This window comes from Physeter macrocephalus, chromosome 2 (genome assembly GCF_002837175.3).
Source record: "Physeter macrocephalus isolate SW-GA chromosome 2, ASM283717v5, whole genome shotgun sequence".
NCBI classification, from domain to species: domain Eukaryota; kingdom Metazoa; phylum Chordata; class Mammalia; order Artiodactyla; family Physeteridae; genus Physeter; species Physeter macrocephalus.
In genome coordinates, this window is record NC_041215.1 from 17,275,479 (window position 1) to 17,295,029 (window position 19,551).

At 52.9% G+C, this 19,551-nt stretch overlaps 1 protein-coding gene across 6 annotated transcripts; it reads right to left on the minus strand.

Annotated features, from left to right (window-relative positions):
* Positions 1-187: 187 nt before the first annotated feature.
* On the minus strand, positions 188-19,446 carry BRME1 (break repair meiotic recombinase recruitment factor 1). 6 transcript variants are annotated; one of them, XM_028499347.1, is made up of 9 exons: positions 19,403-19,446; positions 18,492-18,543; positions 14,617-14,794; positions 11,934-12,015; positions 11,588-11,692; positions 7,845-9,131; positions 4,082-4,170; positions 1,808-1,900; positions 188-1,419 (listed from the first exon to the last, which is right to left on the minus strand). In XM_028499347.1, the coding sequence occupies exons 2-9, from the start codon at positions 18,520-18,522 to the stop codon at positions 1,266-1,268; spliced, it is 2,019 nt and encodes a 672-aa protein (XP_028355148.1). In that variant the 5' UTR covers positions 18,523-18,543; positions 19,403-19,446; the 3' UTR covers positions 188-1,265. The 6 variants fall into 6 exon arrangements, 5 of the variants coding, with proteins under 5 accessions (XP_028355148.1, XP_028355169.1, XP_028355165.1 ...); XM_028499368.1 differs by having other exon boundaries at positions 19,386-19,416; XM_028499364.1 differs by lacking the exon at positions 19,403-19,446 and adding an exon at positions 19,316-19,350.
* Positions 19,447-19,551: the final 105 nt, after the last annotated feature.

A 19,551-nucleotide genomic window follows, 5' to 3' on the forward strand; every position in this document is an offset into this window, starting at 1 on the left:
CCTGGAGGGTTCAAGGAAGTAGCTGCACATCCAGCAGGCAGAAGGGTTGGGGGACCCCGACCCACCTTGCTCCCTCGCAAATGGGGTATCCCAGGGTATAAAAAGGCGGTGGGAGGGGGCCCTGCCTTGGCTGTAGGAGTTAGGGTGCAGGAGCCACAGGTAGAGAAACAAAGTATTGGGTGTGGTCCATCTCGTGGTGACCTATTTAATAGAAGCACGTCTCTGCACAATGGGTTTGACAGCAGCAGCCGGGACTGCTGATGACAATGTGACATCACCGGGGCCGTGGCATGGTTTGGTGGGGTGGTGTGTGCAATGCCCACCCTCAGCACCCTCCAGGCAGTAGCTGCGTCTGCATCAGTAACATTCCCCCAGGGCTGCCTCCTTCCGGGCCAAGGCCTCCAAGCAGCTTGTCCCACGGAGGACAGGCGAAGCCATCTCAGCACTGAATACAGACTCGCCAACTCCAGTTGGACAATCAGTCAAGATACTCTGTGTGCTTGAATTTGTGCACACAGCCACCTGCTCCTGAGTCCGACACACTCAGTACTGCACGGGGGACCCCTGGATCCAACAGCAGCCGAACTTGTCTTCCCAGGGAAGATGAAAAGTAGAAGTCAAAGGAGAAAGAGATGGTTAGGGAGGTTTGTGGGCAAGACATCAAGGAACTGAAAATGCCTCAAACCCCAAACAACAGGTCACGAGGTCTGAGGTCTGGCGAGGGAATCATTTATTAATGGGCTTCCCAAAAGAAATAAAATGGAAATCCGGAGAAAAACAAGGGTACAACCAACAAACCAACAAAAGCGAGCCCTTTTCTCCTCCAGGAAAGAAACAAATTCTGAACCTTCCATAACCTCGGCTAAGGAGCTGAAATTTGCAAACCCAGATAAATATCTGGGCGGCTCTGTGTTCCCCCCCGCCACCCACAGCTTCCTGGGGCCCCAGCCTGCCTCTGGGCCTCCAGCTTCCAGGCCTCTGCCACAGGGAGGAACAGGTTCCCTCCCCCACGCGACTCCCAAGGGAGGCTGCTGAGGCCGGCAGGGCCTTTTGTGTTTCCCATGGGAAGGTGACTTCCAGGTCACCTGAGGGGAGGTTTCTGGGGCCCACCAGGACTTGCTGGAGCATCTCGAATGGTAACAAAATAACAGGGGGCACACAGGGGCCAGCAGGCTTTCCGGAGTCTGCTGAGGGATTGTTTCCAGCTGTTTGGCAGGAACATCAGGCACTTGTGGGGGCTGGCGAGCTTGTAAGAGCACACACACCTACGAGTCCCTCCAGGACTGCTCCCCTCGAGGGAGATTCCCAGCCCCCTTTGGTGTGTAGGCTGCAGGGGCCTTCCCTGCCGGCTTTGCTTTCTGGTAGTAGCTGAGGCGCTTGAAGGCCTCCAGGTCCCGGTGGGCGCTCCTGATCAGCCGGCTGTGTGGGAAAGGGTCTGAGCTGTGCTCCACCTCGCGGCAGAGTGGGACCACGCCTCACACTCGGGCACACACCAGCCTGCTCACACAGGCTCACACACTCACGTGTACTCACAGGTCACACACACACAGGCATGCACACGTGCATAATCAGAATCAGCCTGCTGCAGGGCAGGTTGTGACCCTTCTAGCCCCTCTTCGGAACCTAATGACTCTGCGAAGGACGGGTTTGACACAACCGGCTGGGGCCCAGGAACGGTGGAGCTTCCCGGAGGCCCCTCGCTGGGGATCCCGGGCCCACCCTGCCACCCCAGGATCGCTGCTGTACTGGGCCCTCCACCACCCATCCCGGGGATCTGTGGACCCGTGGGTCCGAGCCCAGCCCTTACTTCAGGTTGGAGAGCTCGATGACGAGGCCTCGCACGGTGTCTGTTGCGTCCTCCATCCTGGCGGCTTCGCAGGTCTTGATCCCCATTCGGGTCCTGGTGAGAAGGGAGGGAGGGCAAGAGGCCTGACCTCACTGGACAGCTCCACCAGACTCTGCCCTGGGGGGCTTTGCTGGGCCTCGAGCTGTCTTCTCCAGAGGTGAACGCCTTTGACAGTCACGAGGCCACCGGGGGCACAGCCCTGATGGCTGACCCAGCCGGCTCTACTGCTGAAATCGCACCCAGAATCCAGCCATTTCCCCCACTGCCGTGGCCCTTGTCCGACAGCTGCCACAGCCTCCCCGACCCCCAGCTCCTGCCCCCTACAGCCTGTCCCCACTGTGGCCTGGGGGGCAGGGGAGGGCGTGGCAATGGAAAGCCAGCCTAAAGCCCCTCCCCAAAGCCCTGCACCGTCTGCGCACCTCCAGACCCCAGCCCCTCCCTCCCGTCTCCCCTCCCCCCTGCTCCAGCCACACTGAATTCCTGGCCATTCCCTGATCTTTTCTTAGGGCTCTGGAATGTTCTTTCCTAACTGTCTCCTCCTTGCGGGGGTGGGGGGGGGGTGGAGAAGAAGGGAGGAGGGAGCCCTCTCCATCACCACAGGTTAAAATTTTAACCCCTGCCCTGCTGTCTTTTTCTCCCCAACACTCCGCCATCTGACCGCCTAATTTGTCTGTCTCTCACTCACCCCTGCTCCCACCTCCACTAGGTAGAAGCTTCATGTTTTGTCCCACGCAGCCTCCCCAGTGCCCAGAGCAGTTCCTGGAAGAGCCGGCACTGGCGGGCATCAGTGTCTATGGAAGGGGTGGACATGCCTCTGTACCACCGTACCTAACGAGTGCAGCCTGTGGTAGGCAGAGGCTTGCCCAGCTTGGCAGCATCTCCTGGGCTGTCACTGTGGGAACTCTGGTTCTGCTCCACCTGCCTCGGTCACCCTGAGACGACTGGCCAGTCCAGGCCTCAGTCTCTTGCCTTTTCTCCCTCAGCCATGGGCCACAGGACCAGACCCTGGGTCCTACCTGGGGGCTTCCAGCCATCCATGGAGGCTGCCGGAGATTCACCCAGGAATCTCCCTCCTCTTTGCTCAAACAATAGTGGGGCCACTTTGACTAAACTGCCTCTGGTCCCTGTGCAGGGCGTGCGTGTGTGCGTGGAGGGGGGCGCACGGGGTGGGGCAACAAGTGGTACAACAGGTACTATTTACAGATGTGTGTAAGGGCAGAAGGTGGGAACACGGCCGCCTTCTCCCCTGAGGGGGAGGAGAAAGAGGAAAGAGACAAACTCCCTAACCCTCCTCCACACTTGCCAGACAGAAACAGAAGCTTGGCCATAAATAATCGATAAGCCGCCACTCTGCAGAGAGGCCAGTTCAGGTTCAAGGTAACGGGAGAGGACTGTTGCTCAATGCTAGCCACCAGCAAGGCTGGGAGACAGGAAAGGTGATGGGCTGTGAGAGGCTCTGGGGTGGGGGGAGAGGACCCCCCCCAACACACACACACTCACACACACACACACACACACACACACACACACACACAGCCACCAGCAAGGCTGGGAGACAGGAAAGGTGATGGGCTGTGAGAGGCTCTGGGGTGGGGGGAGAGGACCCCCCCAACACACACTCACACACACACACACACACACACTCCATAGGCTGGAAGAAGAGCACACCTGGTGCCTGCAGGAGGGAAAGAAGGTGGGCTGCCTTGGGGAATAAAATCAAGCAGGAAATAAGATGGGACAGGTCGGAGACTCTGGAGGGCCCGAGGGTGCCAGAGAGGGGATGGCCCCTGTGGGCCAATGATTCTTAGCCCTGTCTGGGTCCACTCCCCCTCCATGGAGATTCAGGGAAAGCTCTGGACCTTCTCTCCAGAAAAATGCACAACGTGCATTAAAACAACCACAGAGCTGGGGGCATCATCCCAGGGGTCCTTGGAAGAGATGCTGGCTTGGGTGCAGATTGCTGATGAGTTCTCCACTCGCGGGGAGCAGGGGACATGGGTGGTTTGAAAGTCGGGGCCTAGCAACCTTACTGGACCGAGGAGAGTGAGGCCCCTTGAGGCAGAGCCGGGGCGACCTCTGACACTCTCATCCACAAAATGGGAGCTCACAGGGCTGTGGGGAGGGAGAGCATGGGGGCTCTAGTGCCAGGAAAGCAGCCACTCTCTCCCCTCCCAGGGACAAAAGGAGGACTCCTGTCAAGGAAAGCATTCTGGGGTGGCTTCCCACCCTGCCTACCTTGGCGGGGCCTCAGCAAGGGAGCCTCCATCGGCACGTGGGCTGGTGCCAGGCCAGCAAGGGTTCAGCCCGCCCCCTGCAGGAGACAACTGGAAAGACAGAACACGCACACATGTGAACGGCCCAGCTGGGTGAGCCCTGCATAGGGAAGGAAAAGTCAGGCAGGGGAGGTGTGGCTTCTCCTCTGCCACGCCAGGAACGCCGAGGCTGGACTCCTACAGAGGAAAAGTGGTGTGGGGGACAGATGTCACGATGGCCAGACCTACGGGCCACCAGCCCGGGCTGCTCTCACCCTCCCTCTTTGGAAAGAGAGCAGGAGGGCAATACTGAGCCTGACCCTGGGGTCCCGTCCCGGGCCTGCGCTTTTTGACAGGCTGATTCGTACTGGTGGGCGGCTCCATCCACACGTTCTCTGTCCCTGACAACGAGGAGTGGTGCTGTCTCCAGCTTGTCCTGCAGTATCTAGAAGGGTACAGAGAAGACCCTGAGTGGTGGCGACTGCCGCGAGGTGGGCATCTGGCGTGGAGGGAAAGAGGTCGGCCAGATAGGCCACGAGTTTCATGTCAGGAAGAGATTTTGCAAATGTATTTTGAAGGGAAAATTCATAATTAATAGGGGAGAGAGCCAGATAACCCTGAGAAGCTTAAATTTCTAAATGTCAACGGTGGTTTAATTTTCATGGAAAATGTCAGGCTCAGTCGTGGAGGTGACGTACGTCCTTCTGAAAAGAGGCAAAGAGGCTGAAGTGAAGCGGCCGGCCCAGGGCTGTTGGGCCTTTTCTGAGGAGACTAAAGTCCTGGGGTGGCGGATGGGGTGAAGGGCTTGCGCTCGACCTGCAAAGGGTCCCCGAATCCAAAGGAACAGACGTGAGGAACTGGCTGCAGCCCGGCGGCTCTCGCGTGGGGATGACCCCGCCTCCAAGACACTTAAGTGTCCGAAACCACTTTTGGTTGTCAGGCCCGGGGGAGAGGGCGCTCCTGACACCTGGGGGTGGAGGCGAGGGACACTGCTCAAGCCCCTGCTGTGCACAGAATGGCGATCCAGCCCCCAACGCCAGTAGTGCTGAGGTTGGGAAGCCTGCTCTAGACGATACAGTTTCTCCCGTGCGCCTGGCTGACTTTCACGGAGGCAACTCTGTGACTTAAAATACAATTTGAGGGCTTCCCTGGTGGCGCAGTGGTTAAGAATCCGCCTGCCAATGCAGGGGACACAGGTTCGGGCCCTGGTCTGGGAAGATCCCACATGCCGCGGAGCAACTCAGCCCGTGCGCCATTAACTACTGAGCCTGTGCTCTAGAGCAAGCGTGCCACAACTACTGAGCCCACGTGCCACAACTACTGAAGCCTGCGTGCCTAGAGCCTGTGGTCCGCAACAAGAGAAGCCACTGCAATGAGAAGCCTGTGCGCCGCAACGAAGAGTAGCCCACCCTCGCTGCAACTAGAGAAAGCCCGTGCACTGCAACGAAGACCCAAAGCAGCCAAAAATAAATTAAAAAAAAAAATACAATTTTATGCCATAGATTCACCCAACTCACGGCACCATTCTTGGTCATGAGGGATAGTCTCTTTCCCAACAGGTACCACGGCTCCCACCAGGGTTGTGTAAATGTCATGACAAAGGCGGTGCTTGTATTGAACGTGTGGGGACCACCCCTGTGGGCTGCGAGAGGGGCCTGGGAGTCAGTGTTTTAAATGCCACTGCTTGTGGGCAGAGGAGGGCTCCACCGGCCCTGGGGTGAGCACCACATCCCCAGGGAGCCGCGATGAGAAGAAAACACCAAGTGTTCCTGTGAGGGCAGCTGGGTTTGAAGCCAGTCTGTCACTGCTGTGAGACCCCAGGGCCCGTCCTCTGAAGCGGCGCTCACAGCTGTGCCACAGTGAGGTCGAGGGCTGCTCTCTCGGTCCACCTGCGCACTGTTCCCATGTGTCCCTGCCCACAGGGCCTTCCCGCACCTTCCCATGGGAACCTGCACCTGGGTTGCCCCGACTTGTTCAGGAACACCCAGTGTCAAAACAAAACGTGCCTGGGCGCCCACAGCCTCGTCAGGGCAGTGCCTCCTCTCCCAGCAGGGCTGTCCACCCCAGGTGCTGCTGGGTCCCCCGCACTGGTGCTGCCAGCTCCTTGGTGATTTCAGAGCGCACTCACTGGTGGCAGGTCTGGGAGGGCTTGCTCCTTTGCCCTCTGGACGCCACCCAAGGTCCCAACTGCTTCCCCAGCCTTATCCCTCAGCCGCAGCCCAAGAAGCCAGAGACTGGGGATGACTTAGCTCTTCTTTCCAAGAGAGGGGTTTGCATTTTTCAAGGGATGCAGCTTTAGTTATAACGTTTCAGCTCTGCCCAGCACCTGAGTGCCTACCTCTCCCAGGCGATCGTGTTTAAACACTATGACCAAACCGCAGTGTGACTCGATCTCTGTCATCTTGCGCAGCTGGTGATCACAGCAATGTGCAACGGGTGGTACAAGGAATTGGGGCCGGGGCAGGGAGGACCGGGTCTGAAAAGTCACTGGGTAGGCCTGTGTCACAAATGACCCCGGCCATCCCTTGCAAAGGCAGCGCCTGAGACCCACATTAGCTCAGCCCAGTCACATCCCCCTCTGCAGTGGCAACAGCTGGCTTTCTTCGGCTGGGCACCAGATGACGTCTTTTGCTCGTTTGGGGGCTGTGTCGTATGATAAGACTCTTTAAGTGCCGAAATGACAGGGTACAAAATGCTCACTCCGGGAGAGGCAGGTGGGAACGGTGCTACTGAAAACCTCATGGGGGCAGGGACCATGCCTGATCTGTTCACTCCTGGCATAGAGCGGACTCTCACATCTTAAAAACATTTTCAAACAACCAAAAAAATGAAGTTTTAAAGCAGGGACAGCCAAAGAAACGGAGGCCATGTTTGTGAAGTGACATGGGCTCTGCGTTCGTTCCAGGACGGAACAGTTGAGGCACGGCTGCAGAATCAGGCCAACCTGGGCACAGGCTCCTCCCCTCCTGGCTGCCTCACCTGGGGCAGGTGCCCAACCTTCTTCAGCCTCTCAGCCACACCCAGTGTGTGGAAAGAGAACCACCTACCTATCAGGGCGAGGCTGCAAAGCACTTAGCTCAGACTCAAGTGCGCTAGCAGCCAGAGATGTGGCGCTTCCTGGGGGGGCGGGGCCAAAGCAGGGACTGCCACCTGCCCTGACAGGTGACCGGCCACGGCCAGCACAGGCTCAGCAGGCAGATCCCTGAAGGAAGCAAAGCCCCTAAAATTCCAGCAGACAAATGAAATTCCATGTATAGGTCTGAAAAAGAATTGTATCTGGGCCCCCAAATGACCCTAAAGACGGGCAAAGGTTCTTTCCAGTCGGGGAGTGAAGTCCCCGCCCGCAGGCCCAGGTTTGAGGCCACTGGTTTCTTTAGGTCACCCCGTTTGGTCTCGCACCCTCCATACATCCCTCGGGAACCTCTGGCCAGAGCGGGGCACTGAAGGGTGGAGGGGGCAGGTGCACCGGGGGCTCTCCCTGGGCTGACAAAATACATGTGTGTCACTTCCCGGGGCTCTTCAGCTCTCACACAGATGGGCCCCTCATAGAAAGGCAGGTCTATCCTTTCCAGAGTATCACAGACTCCACAGATGCTGAAGCTGTGACTCAGACCCCCGGACTCATCTGCTGTACAAACAGATGGGCACGTACCCACCTCTCCCCCACTACCGGGTGGTTTGGGAGGGCTTGTGGCCATTTGGCACCTGTACTAGGACATCTGGCTATAACTCAAGGAAGCTCTTACCTGTTCAGGTGGGGCTTCAAAACCAGGGGCTTCCAGGGCATCCTGTGGCTGGCTGTCCGGCAGGAAGTAGAGTTCCATGGCTGAGAACCCCTCCCAGACAGCCTGCTCTGAAGAGTCAGCAGGGTGCTCAGGCTGGCCTGCCGGGCTTGTGCGGGCATCTGGGCTGCCCTGACGTGCCCCAGCATCCTGGGGAGGGCCGTCCACTGCTTCTCTGTACACTGGTGGAGCACAGGCTCCGAGGGACAAACTGAGCCCCTTGAGGTCTCGTTTGTGGCTATGGCTCCCTAACTCAGCTGCCTTTTTACCCATAGGTTGCGATAGCAAAGGCGGCAGGCACATACCTCCCAGCCCTTCTTGATCCGGGCCTGGTACCTGTGTCTGACCCACACCTGGACCCATTTCCAAGGCTAAAGGGCTGGAATCCCCAACACCTATTGTGGGCTCTTGGATCTCGTGAGCCGGAGCCAGGGAGGCTGCAAGGCCCCCCGGGACATCATCAGGGGGCTTGTCTTCCCGCCTTGCCTCCTCTCTGCCTCCTGTGGTCTCCCCATTGAGAGGCATGCACCCGAGCAGAGCCCTGCCGTGGCCTCCATCAGGAGCCTTCCCGCTGGGAGAGGCAGTCACCCTGGTGTTGACCGTCCCTTCTGGCCCAGCCCCCTCCAGAGCCCTCTGTTCTGGCTTCGTGGGGTCTGTGCTCACACCTGCGATGACAACAGCCCCAAGGCGGGAGCATCTTGGGCTGCTATAGCTCCACTCTGCTCCCCCCCCAGTCCAGCTGGGTGTCTGCAGAGGGTCAGGAGGGCCCTGGGCTGCAGATCTGGGCTCTGGGCCCAGGATGCCATCTTCTTCCTCCTGGCGCTCCTCAGGCAGCTCAGCTCCTGCTTCCCCTTGGGCACCTCCCTCCTGAAGGGCTCCTGGGTCTGGCTCCTCTTCAGCATCACTGCCTGGCAGGTGCCCTTTCTGGCCATGATCACCTGGAACCCAACCTTCCTCCGTGCTTCCACCATCTGGCACGTTGGTCCCATGCTTTGACAGGTGGTCCCGGCTGGCCCTCTCTGAGGCCGAGGGCACCGTCCCCCACTCCAGAGAGGCAATGCTGGAGGCCAAGGGCTGAGGATCCCCATCGCCAGGCACAGGCGTCACAGGGTTTTGGCCGCCGGGCTCAGGGCAGGCGCTGTCTGCCTGGGTCTGGTCTCCTGGGTCCCCTGTCTCCTGGAGGGCAAGCCCTGGGGACTCCTCTTGAGGCTGGCTTCTGGCCTGCTGGGCACTGGGTTCTGGCAGTGTTTCCTGTGGAGAGAAAAAGACTCAGCCTTGGGGCTTCAATAATCAACCCCTCTGAGGATTTTTCTAGTCATTACTGCCCCTATACAAAGTCTCAGGTGCTGCCCGGATGACGGTGCACCCAAACAGGGGTCAGTCCCAATGCTGGGCAGAGCTTTGTGCCAGGGGCTAGAGGGGGAACCGGAAGCACAGGAACCCCTCTTTTTCTTGGCCACACCTCACGTCACGTGGAACTTCCCCAACCAGGGATTGAACCCTTACCCCCTGCAGTGGAAGTGCGAAGTCTTAACCACTGGACCACCAGGGAAGCCCCAGGAACCCCCCTTTCTACCAGCTCCTTCTCCCCACCAGCACCAGGCACGTGGTGGCTTCTCGGGAAGATCAAGGATATAAAAATCAAGGAGGTCCTGTGGATCGCACCAGTGTCAACGTCAGTTGCCTGGTGTTGCCAATGAACTACAGTTACATAACACTGCTACCACCGGGGGATGCCCGGGGAGGGCACACGGGGGCCTCTCTGTGCTGTTTTGTTTTTAATTTTGGTAAAATACACATAACCTAAAATTCACCATTTTAATCATTTTATCTTTTTTGAAAGAATTGATCTTTTTACAAAAAATGTTTATTTATTTGGCTGCATTGGGTCCTAGTTGCGGCACACTGGATCTTTCAGTGTGGTGCAGGCTCTGTAGTCGCGGTGTGCGGCTTAGTTGCCCCACGGCATGTGGGATCTTAGTTCCCTGACCAGGGATTGAACCCGCGTCCCCTGCATTGGAAGGCGGATTCTTAACCACTGGACCACCAGGGAAGTTCCCACCGTTTTAATCATTTTAAAGTGTATATAGTTCAGTGGCGTTAAGTACATTCACGAGGTCGTGCAACCATCACCACCATCCATCTCTAGAACTCTTTCATCTTCCCAAACTGAAACTCTGTCCCCATGAAACACTAACTCCCCACTCCCCCAGCTCCTGGCAACCCCCATTCTACCTCCCGTGGAATCGGTAGAATTTGCCTACTCTAGGGACCTTGTATAAGTAGGACCATACGGTATTTGTTGCTTTGTGTCTGGCTTATTACACTTGGCGTAATGTCCTTCAGGTTCATCCATGTTGTAGCATGTGTCAGAATCCCTTCCTTGGGACTTCCTTGGTGGTCCAGTTATTAAGACTCCATGCTCCCAATGCAGGGGGCACGGGTTTGATCCCTGGTTGGGGAACTAAGATCCCACATGCTGCACGGTGCGGCCAAAAAAAAAAAAGAATTTCTTTTTAAAGCTGAATAACATTCCATTGTGTGAATATACAATATTTTATTTGTTCATTCATCTGTTGATGGATACTTTGGGCGCTCCCACGTTTTGGCTACTGTGAATAATGCTGCAGTGAACATGGATGCACAAATATCCGTTCTGTCATATGGATATACCACATTCTGTTTATCCATTCATCCATCAATGGACACTTGTAGCCATACTGTTTCTTTTTTTTTTTTGTATTTTTGAATTTTATTTTATTTTTTTATACAGCAGGTTATTAGTTATCCATTTTATACATATTAGTGTAAACATGTCAATCCCAATCTCCCAATTCACCACACCACCACCCCCTGCCGCTTTCCCCTCTTGGTGTCCATACGTTTGTTCTCTACATCTGTGTCTCAGTTTCTGCCCTGCAAACCGGTTCATCTGTACCATTTTTCTAGGTTCCACATATATGCGTTAATATACGGTATTTGTTTTTCTCTTTCTGACTTACTTCACTCTGTATGACAGTTTCTAGATTCAACCACATCTCTACAAATGACCCAATTTCGTTCCTTTTTATGGCTGAGCATACTGTTTCTGCAACCTCCTCTGAGTCCACATAATGCCCTGGAGATCCATCTAGGTGGTTATGTGTATCACACCTGTTTGGTCCTTTTTTATTGCTGGGTTGTGTTCCATGGTGTGAGTGGACCATGATGTGTTCAACCATTCACCAGCTGAAGGACATCTGGGGTGTTCCCAGTTGGGGGCGATTATAAACAAAGCTGCTGGGAATGCCCACCACTCACTTTTTTAGGTGTGTGTGTTCCAGAGACATCGTGACCCCTGGAGCTCATGGTGGCAAGGACAAGAGAGCCTGCTGTAAGACTCACCCACCCCGACTCACACAAAAGCTTCTGAGAAGCATAGGGGTTCAGGGATGGAATGTGGGCTGCCTTTCTGAGTTTCACTACTTTCATGCAACTTGGGGAAGAGAGCTCTGGCCTCGACAGCTTCAGTGCAGGCACGGCTGTCCTGAGTGCCCCTCCCAGGCCTGCGAGTTGCTGGCATGGCATCTGCCATCCACAGACATCTGTAGTGCTAAAAATGGGGTGTGTGTGTGGAGAGACGCAGGGCTAGCCATTGCCAAAGGAAATCAAGGCTGAACTTGGCTGCCAAGGTTGGCCCAAGAGGAAGGTCGAGGGTAGGACCTTACCAAGCTGAAGGCCCCACGCCTGGGGTCCTCTTCTCTCCTCTCTGCTCGTCCTGTCACTGTCTTCCTGGGTTTTGAAAACTGGGGGACAAACCTCCCGACTGAGGTCTGTGAACCAGGTACAACAAGAACAAAACAGCAGTCAAGATGAGGGAATGACGTCTTGGAAATCAAGCAAGCAGACACCAGAACCAGTTTCTCTCTTGCAATCTCAAACTCTCAAGGCCCTCGCCTTCCATCCCCAGCACACCCTCCCACCAGCAGTTATTGATGAGGAATAGAGACAAGATCTCCAGCTGAAGGGAGGCGGCATCTTTTGTACATACGTCAGGCTGCAAAACAGGCTCACCTGGGAAGAAGGAAGGCGAACTGGCTCTTTCTCTGGCTGCCCGAGGAGCCTGGAGGGAGCTCCTGCTTCCTCATAAGGAGAGCTGGGAGGAGAAAGACAAAACAGAGGAGGTTCTCAAGTCCTCCTACGCTGTTAACTTGCATAGGCGAATGAAATCCAAATGCAAAGTAGCGCCCAGGGTCTCCTAAGAGGGAGGCCCTGGAGCACCTGCTGAGAGAGGGTGGGATGGAGAAGGGGACCTGTGACTGCCAAGAAGGCTGTGGAGTCCCACATCTAGAATCCAAGCTGCCTGCTCTGGCAGCACTTAAACTCTTATAATCCCAGGAACTGGCTCCTGAAGTAAGAACAGGAATTCTCATTTGGACTGACTGACACTCCAGCCCCCAACTCTGCAAACAGTAAAGAAGTTGTAGATACAAAAAACACAGTGTCTAAAAAAACGAGTGTATTCATATCCGCCAAATTGCGGAAAAACCGAGATGGCCTTCAGTGGGTGAGTGGATAAATAAACTGTGGTAATCCAGACAATGGGACGGTATTCAGCGCTAAAAAGCAACGAGCTCTCCTCTGGTCAATACTCTGTAATGGCCTATGTGAGAAAAGAATCTAAAAAAGAGTGGATATATGTATATAACTGATTCACTTTGCTGTACACCTGAAACTAACACATCGTAAATCAACTATACTCCAATAAAAATTAAAAAAAAATCATGCCATCTGCTTTATAAAAAAAAAAAAAAAGATCGAGCTCTCAAGCCATGAAGACACGTGGAGATACCTTAAATGCATATTACCAAGTGAAAGAAGCCAATCTGAAAAGGCTACGTACTGTGTGACTCCAACTATATGATATTCTGGAAAGAGCAAACTATGGAGACAGTGGAAAGATCAGTGGTTACCTGGGGTTGGGGGGAGAGAGGAATAGGCTAGGATTTTTACAGCCATAAGACGACTCTGTATGATGCTGTAATGATGTATATATGTTATTATACTGTTGTGCCAACCCACAGAACGTACAACACACAGAATGAACTCTAAAGTAAACCGTGGACTGTGTCAATGTAGGTTCACCCTTGGTTAAAAAATGTACCGTTCTGGTGAGTCATGGTGATAATGGGGGAGGCTGTGCATGTGTGGGGACAGGAGGTGTATTGGAAACCACTGTACCTTCCTCTCAATTTTACTGTAAACCTAAAACTGCTCTAAAGAAATAAACTCTTTTTAAAAAAACTGGTGAGACTTATGGTATGTCTAAATAAATGTGGATATGTATGTTGTAAAAAAAAGATTAAAATCTGGAACTGAAACGTCATGGTTTCAACTTTGGAAGTGGGGCAGGAAAACACATGAAGCTACACTAATGGGCTTGAATTGTGCCAAGGGAGGTTATGGAGACAGAGTAACTCTGGATACTCATAGCAACCGCCTGTTTCAAAATTTTTAATTGGGATGGGTTGTTTGGGCGGCTTCTGGGGTACTGGCAAGGTTCCATTTCTCAACATAAATGTGTTAAACTGATTGCTTTATGTTGCTTTCTTCTATTTCTGCACGTATGGTATTTCTTAATAAAACATTTAAAAAACAGAAACAAAAGAGTGGGAACCCACTTCTGTGGGTTCTGATTATTCTTATGGTCTCAGACAGCAGGGTGGGCAGCAGCCGTGACCCCATCAGCCCTGATATGGCCTCTCGAGGGCTGAGGGGTACAGTGTGACATCACTGTGTCTATCTGGGGGAACAGCTTAGGTGTGACACATGGCCCCTCTCTTCCTATCACACACACAGCCTTTAGCCCTAAGATTGCAAAGACCTGAGATCAGACAGACACACACCCCAGAAAATGGTTCTGTCAGCCAGACTGCATGCCTCAATTTTTCACTCAGAAAACGTGCTAGTCCAATCCATGATGCTTTCTCTGAAGACTTCAGGTAGCAGGAACCTTCTTTCTCCTAACTCCTGCTAACCCTTTCTATTCTGCTATAGTTACATGTGGTTTAACCCCATGGAGACTGAACGGTTCTCCAGATCTTTCTTCCTTTCCCCCACCGTGCTTAATTACATATTTCCTGAAAAAATAAGGGAACTGGGAAACCACTGTGGTAAAGAGCACAGGAACCAGACGCAGCCAGAACCCCAGCCCGCCTTGTGCCAGCTCAGTGGCCTTGGGAAAGTCATTTGATCTCTCGAAGCCTCAGAGTCCTCATATGCCAAATGGGGATATAAACCCATGTCACAGTGCCGTGAGGATTAAATGAGCTGATGCGTGTAAAGTATTTATTATTAGAATGCTGCCTGGAACATAAAGGTCGTTATTCTCTCTTACGGGTTATTATTTCACAGACCCACAATTCCTTCAGTCCCCGCTTGATTAAGAAGGAATGTGGGATAAATATGGATTTGACCAGCAGGCAGGACAAGTTGCATTCTGTAACTAAGTGACCTTGAAAAATTCAAGGTCCTTCTTGCCCGTGGTTAAAATATTGACCTTTCTCGCTGAAGAGGAGAGTCCCCAGAGCAAAACTTCGAGAAGCTCAATCCAAGGGTCCCGAGCCCCTGTGTGGGACGCATGGCACTGGATGGGTCGTGTTGACTGGCCCCCTCCCCTTTGCATCCTGTCCACTAGGCCGCTGTGCTGTGCCCACTGTCAGCGGAGAGGCTTGCTGGAATGTTCTGAGCCGCCTACCTGGAAGCTGCCTGTCCTGGTTCCTCCCTGCTCTGCTCTGCAGAGGGAGCAGGTCCTGATCTGCTTTCTGTCTCTTCAGGGTGATGCCGATGGCCCAACTTGGAACTCTGGGGGTCCCCGTCAGAGTCTCCTAACCTCGGGTTCTTTGGAAGTTTTGGAGGACGGATTCCTTCCCCTCCTGGTTTAGAGACAAAAGAAGATGAAGGGGAGGGGGATGGCGGGAGCATGCACTGCCATGGCCGACCACCAAACACATCTGGGCCACTGATGCAGCATAAGCAGGCTTGTGCAAAGGGCAGGAAATCCCTGCTCTGACGCTTGCCTGGAGCGTGAGAGATGAGATGGAATTTCATCCAGGTGGGACCAGGAGCTTACATGGCCATGGGATCCAAAGGCTTTTCATCTATGGACTGGTCATGACTGACGTTCAATCCTGAGGTGACCGGGCCTGGCTCGGAACCACACGAGACAACCTGGCCCAGCCGACTGTCTCTCTGCTGAAGTGCTGAGAGGTGTGTGCTGGCTCCTCCGGGTCTCAGCTCAAATGTCCCTGCAGAGGCATCCTTGTCTTTTCTATAGAGCAACTCCTCTCGGGCCCATGCTCTGCTTTACTCACTTCACATCTTTTCTGCAAGTATCCGTGCACTGGGTCATTTTCTGTCTCCTCCACTACAACCTGTTCCATGCAAGGAGGGGCCTCATCTATCTCACTCTCTGCTGGGTCTCAAGTAGCTAGAAGAGCATCTAATAAACTGTTGGTGCTCAATAAATACTTGGCAGATGGCTGAATAAACGCACAAGAAAACCCAGATCACCTCCCAGGAAATGCAGACAACACTAAATTATGTACCACTCTGGTTTTCCAGGATGCTTGCAGAATATCCATCCTGGGAAAACTGGGACCCAGAGTCATTGAGTGCTAAGGAGGTGACTTTTCTGCTGCCTCTTGGTCCCTGTTGTATCCCTACGATACCTTTCCCATCATTGAAAGCAATTTAGAGCCTAAAGGTGCTTATTAACATCTATTTGTTGAATGAAGGAAATTCCCTTATACAGAAAACTGCCAATAGTGGCTGGCTTGTAAAACCTCTCCAAAATCTGGCCCCAGTTGAACCATTTATTCAATGAACAAATAATAAGGGTTGACTCTAGTGAGTTCCATGCCAGACACTGTCCTGAGAACTCAGGTGCGTTATGACAAAACTTCAGGCGGGGCCCTGATGTTAGGCCCATCTTATGGGCGAGAAAGCTGAGGTACAGGGAGGTTGAGGAATCTGGAACAGAATCCAGGCAGTCCAGTTCCAGAGCCTCCACACCTAAGTACACTTGAGCACTTACTGAGCACCTACTACGTACTGCATCTCTGACTAGGCAGCGAGAACAAAAAGACAAACCAGACCCAGGTCTGATTTTCTTGGAGGTCAGTCACGTAGACCCTTTCCAAACTCAGCTCCTTACATACCTCGAAGTAAAACCATTGAATGAGCCCCCTCTCTCCAACACTGAATGCTAGGGTCCTCCTCAGCATCCATTCAGCTTTTGGGGCTTCACTAGACCACAGTGGCTTTCCTGTAATTTCTCCCAAGTCTGTCAGTTACGGTTCGTGTGTGCCCATTTAGAACTTCACCCCACTGTTATTTGATTAGCTCTCTCGGTGAGAAACATTTTTCTTTTTCCCCTGACTAGAACTTGAAGCTGTCAAGGGCAAGAACTGAGTCTCATCTTGATCTCATCTTCACCCTGCCTCCCACCCACCTCAGGTGCCTACGCCAGCACTGCACCCAGAGCAAAGCTGTGATGAATGTTTCTTACACAAACACATTCCCACCTTGTGGTCTGCCATAAAATGCAAAAATATAGCAGCTTCATTTACTTAGTTTCTTAAGATGTCCAAACACTAGCTTGCTTTGCTCATCCAATGGACATTTATTTGTACCAAATAAAGAGCAAAAATATCAGCAGAAGTGAAGAGGCTCCCATTTCCTTCCTGTGATCTGTTCCCACGGGATTAATTTAAGAAAAACTAAGGCAGAACCTTGTGTTCAACACCAGAGGCCAAAGACATCACAAGGGAAAGGGTTCCTTTCACCACCTGCCAGAATCTTCTTCCTTTCTCTCCACGCCATCCAGGACACACAGAAAGAGCTGTCCTGGGCCAGCCCAGGGTCCACTGAGCAGGGGAGTCCACTGCGAAGAGAGGCCCCATATGACCTGCTGTGGGTGGGCCTGGCTGGCCCCAGCTTCCCCCTCGAAGGTCAGATAAATTCCTGTGCTTCCAAACAGCTTGTTACTCATCTCTGCACAAAACATCTTCAATCTGTTGATAGTATCTTTCCTGTCCCACATCTTGGGAAAAAATGAGTGCTACTCTCGAAGTTCATTAACCACTAAGTGAAGGGGTCATTTCTAAACTTTTAAGAAATTTAAACTACCTTAGCCAATGACAGGAAAATGAAGCTATACTATGTAACACTGGGTGTTTTCCTTTTCGAATGAGGAAATTCTATACGTATACTGAGAAGTAAAGACAGTCTCGAAATACCATGAAGTTGAAAATCAGAGGTTGCAGATCAGTATGTGTGATGATTCTATTTTCCAATAAAAACACTGTATTTGTATATACAAAGAAAAAGTTTGGAAGTAGTGTACTGAGGTTCATTTCCTGTTTTTTATGCTACACTATATGGTTGATCATCATCCTATGGTTGAGGGGGATGTTAACATTAGGGGAAGCTGGGGGGAGGGTAGACAGAACTCTGAACTATTTTTTTTTCCTTTTTTTTTTTTAGCTTTTTAATGACAAATAATATAGAACAGAAAAGTTAGCATAGGTGTACAACTCACTGCAAATTCATAAAATGAACAGTGTATTTTACATCTAGATCAAGAAACAAAACATTTCCAGGAACACAGAAGTTCCTCTCAGGTTTCTTTTCCAGGCACAACTCCCTCAAAGGTAGCCACTGTCCCTGATTTCTTTTTTTTTTTTTTTTTTTTATTCAAACAGAAATGAACTATTTTTACAACTTTTCTTTAAGCTTAAAATTGTTTCAGAATGAAAAATTTCTTTTTAATCTGAAAGAGCAATGATAACAGCAGCATGTATTTGTGTCCTACCATGGATCTATTCTCCATGCTCTACAAACACTAATCCACATGTGAGCTCTAGGGCACAGCTCTCTACTTTGGCACTATTGACATCTGGATACTATTGACATTTGGGGCCAGGTCATTCTGTGTTGTGGGGACTGTCCACCACATTCTAAGATTTTGAGCAGCATCCCTGGCCTAGATCCACTAAATGCCAGTACCAACACTGCCGCCCCACCCCCCTGCCACAGCCCACACACCAGTTGTGAAAACTAAAAATGTGTCTAGATCCTCTGGAGGTCAAACTGCTCCCCCCAACAGACTGAGAATCACTGTTCAAAAGTAAAGCGTAGGTGCTCTTATCCCCTACAAATAGGAGGAAAGTGAGACACACAGTAAGTCATCTGCCATCACACAGTGAGATGAACCCAGGTTTTTGGTTCGAGAGTGAAGCAGTTCGCCACACACCAGCACATCAAGCTCTATTCATGGGTTATCTCTGAGAGTGGGCCTGCATAGAGGCTGTACCCCTGCCCTGAAGCCTGGAGGCCTCCCCTAGGCTGTGGGATCCCACTAGAGGCTGGGGGAAGCTCCACAAAGCTTTCAGTTTTTACTGTAAGCACTTCTCCATGATTTACACTTGTATTAAGTCACTGCACGTATTAAGTCATTGTTGTTATTTTAAGGAGCTTGGTGTGACCATGTTAGCATTTCTGCAACAAGCCCACCTTCCTCCTATAAGTAGAAGCAGCAATAAAGAGGTGTCAACTTGAATGTCCAAATACCTGAGGTCCGAAGCTTCTTCCTCTTACTCATTTTATCCCTCCCTAGAGAAATCTGAAAACAAGGAGCAAATCTCATCAATACAAGCAGTTGCTGTCTCTGGGTACAGACCCAGTGGCCTTGGCTGAAGCCACCCCACCCCCACCTGGGCCCATCTGGCTGCCCCAGGGGTCACTTGGGCCCCAAGAGGACACAGGGTGGGAGTCATGGCTACCTTGGGCTATGGCCGAGTAAGAATTTAAACTCCTCCATATTGCAGAGAGCTGAGAGGGAGCTGCCTATCTTCTGTCCGGGGTCTGAGAGCACCTGGGCCGCCCCCCTCTAGTCTCTAAGATGGGGCAGCCTGTGTGAAGCCCCCTCCCTCCAAGCTGGGCTACCTAGGACCCTTCTAGGGACAACACAGGATTTTCGAGGTGACACGTGGGGACCTTCAGGGTCATCGGAGGACTTTAGAGGGGCCACCGGGGAACTCTTCAAGGGGTGGGGCGCCCTTCGGGGAATGCCTAGGGTCTTGGGGAGGCAGGAGTCGCCGCCACAGGTCAATTCCTTCCAGCCTAGGGGGCCAGACAGGCCAAACCCGACCTGGGCCAGAGAAGTTGTCGAGGTCCCCTCTGTCCTTAACGGGAACTGGGAAGATCTACCTGAATCTGTTGGGGGATAATTCGGTTAAATAATCTGCGTAAGATTTTTCTGAGATAAGAAAAAGCAAAGTTGGCCCTCACGGAGGCCGGGCAGCCGGTGGTCAGAGGCCTGACCACTGTGGACCCGGCTTCTGGTGACCAGGCCCCCCCTAACCTTACCCCGGCCACCGAAAAGTGAGGAATACCCAGACCAGGACCGCCAGGAGAGGCCGGAGCTCGCAGGTGGCCAACCTGGCGGCCACCACAACCACTCACACCCGCAAACGCTCCACCTCTTTCCCGCACACTTCACGGCCTCGTCGCGCGCACGCGCGATGCCAACACCGCCCCTCGCACTTGCCCACGCTCCGCCTCTTTCCCGCGCAGCCCGTGGCACCGCCCTCTCGCTCCGCAGCGCGCCTGCGCGCTCGCGCACTGCCTG

Excerpts from the sequence above, each read along its gene's own strand:
- BRME1 (XM_028499347.1), bottom strand. The coding sequence starts at position 18,522 with ATGAGTAAGAGGAAGAAGCTTCGGACCTCAG. Across the intron at positions 14,795-18,491 it reads GAAGAAGCTTCGGACCTCAG|GAGGGGAAGGAATCCGTCCT; the intron begins GTATTTGGACAT and ends TCTCTAAACCAG. Across the intron at positions 11,693-11,933 it reads TTCGCCTTCCTTCTTCCCAG|ACCTCAGTCGGGAGGTTTGT; the intron begins GTGAGCCTGTTT and ends CCTGGTTCACAG.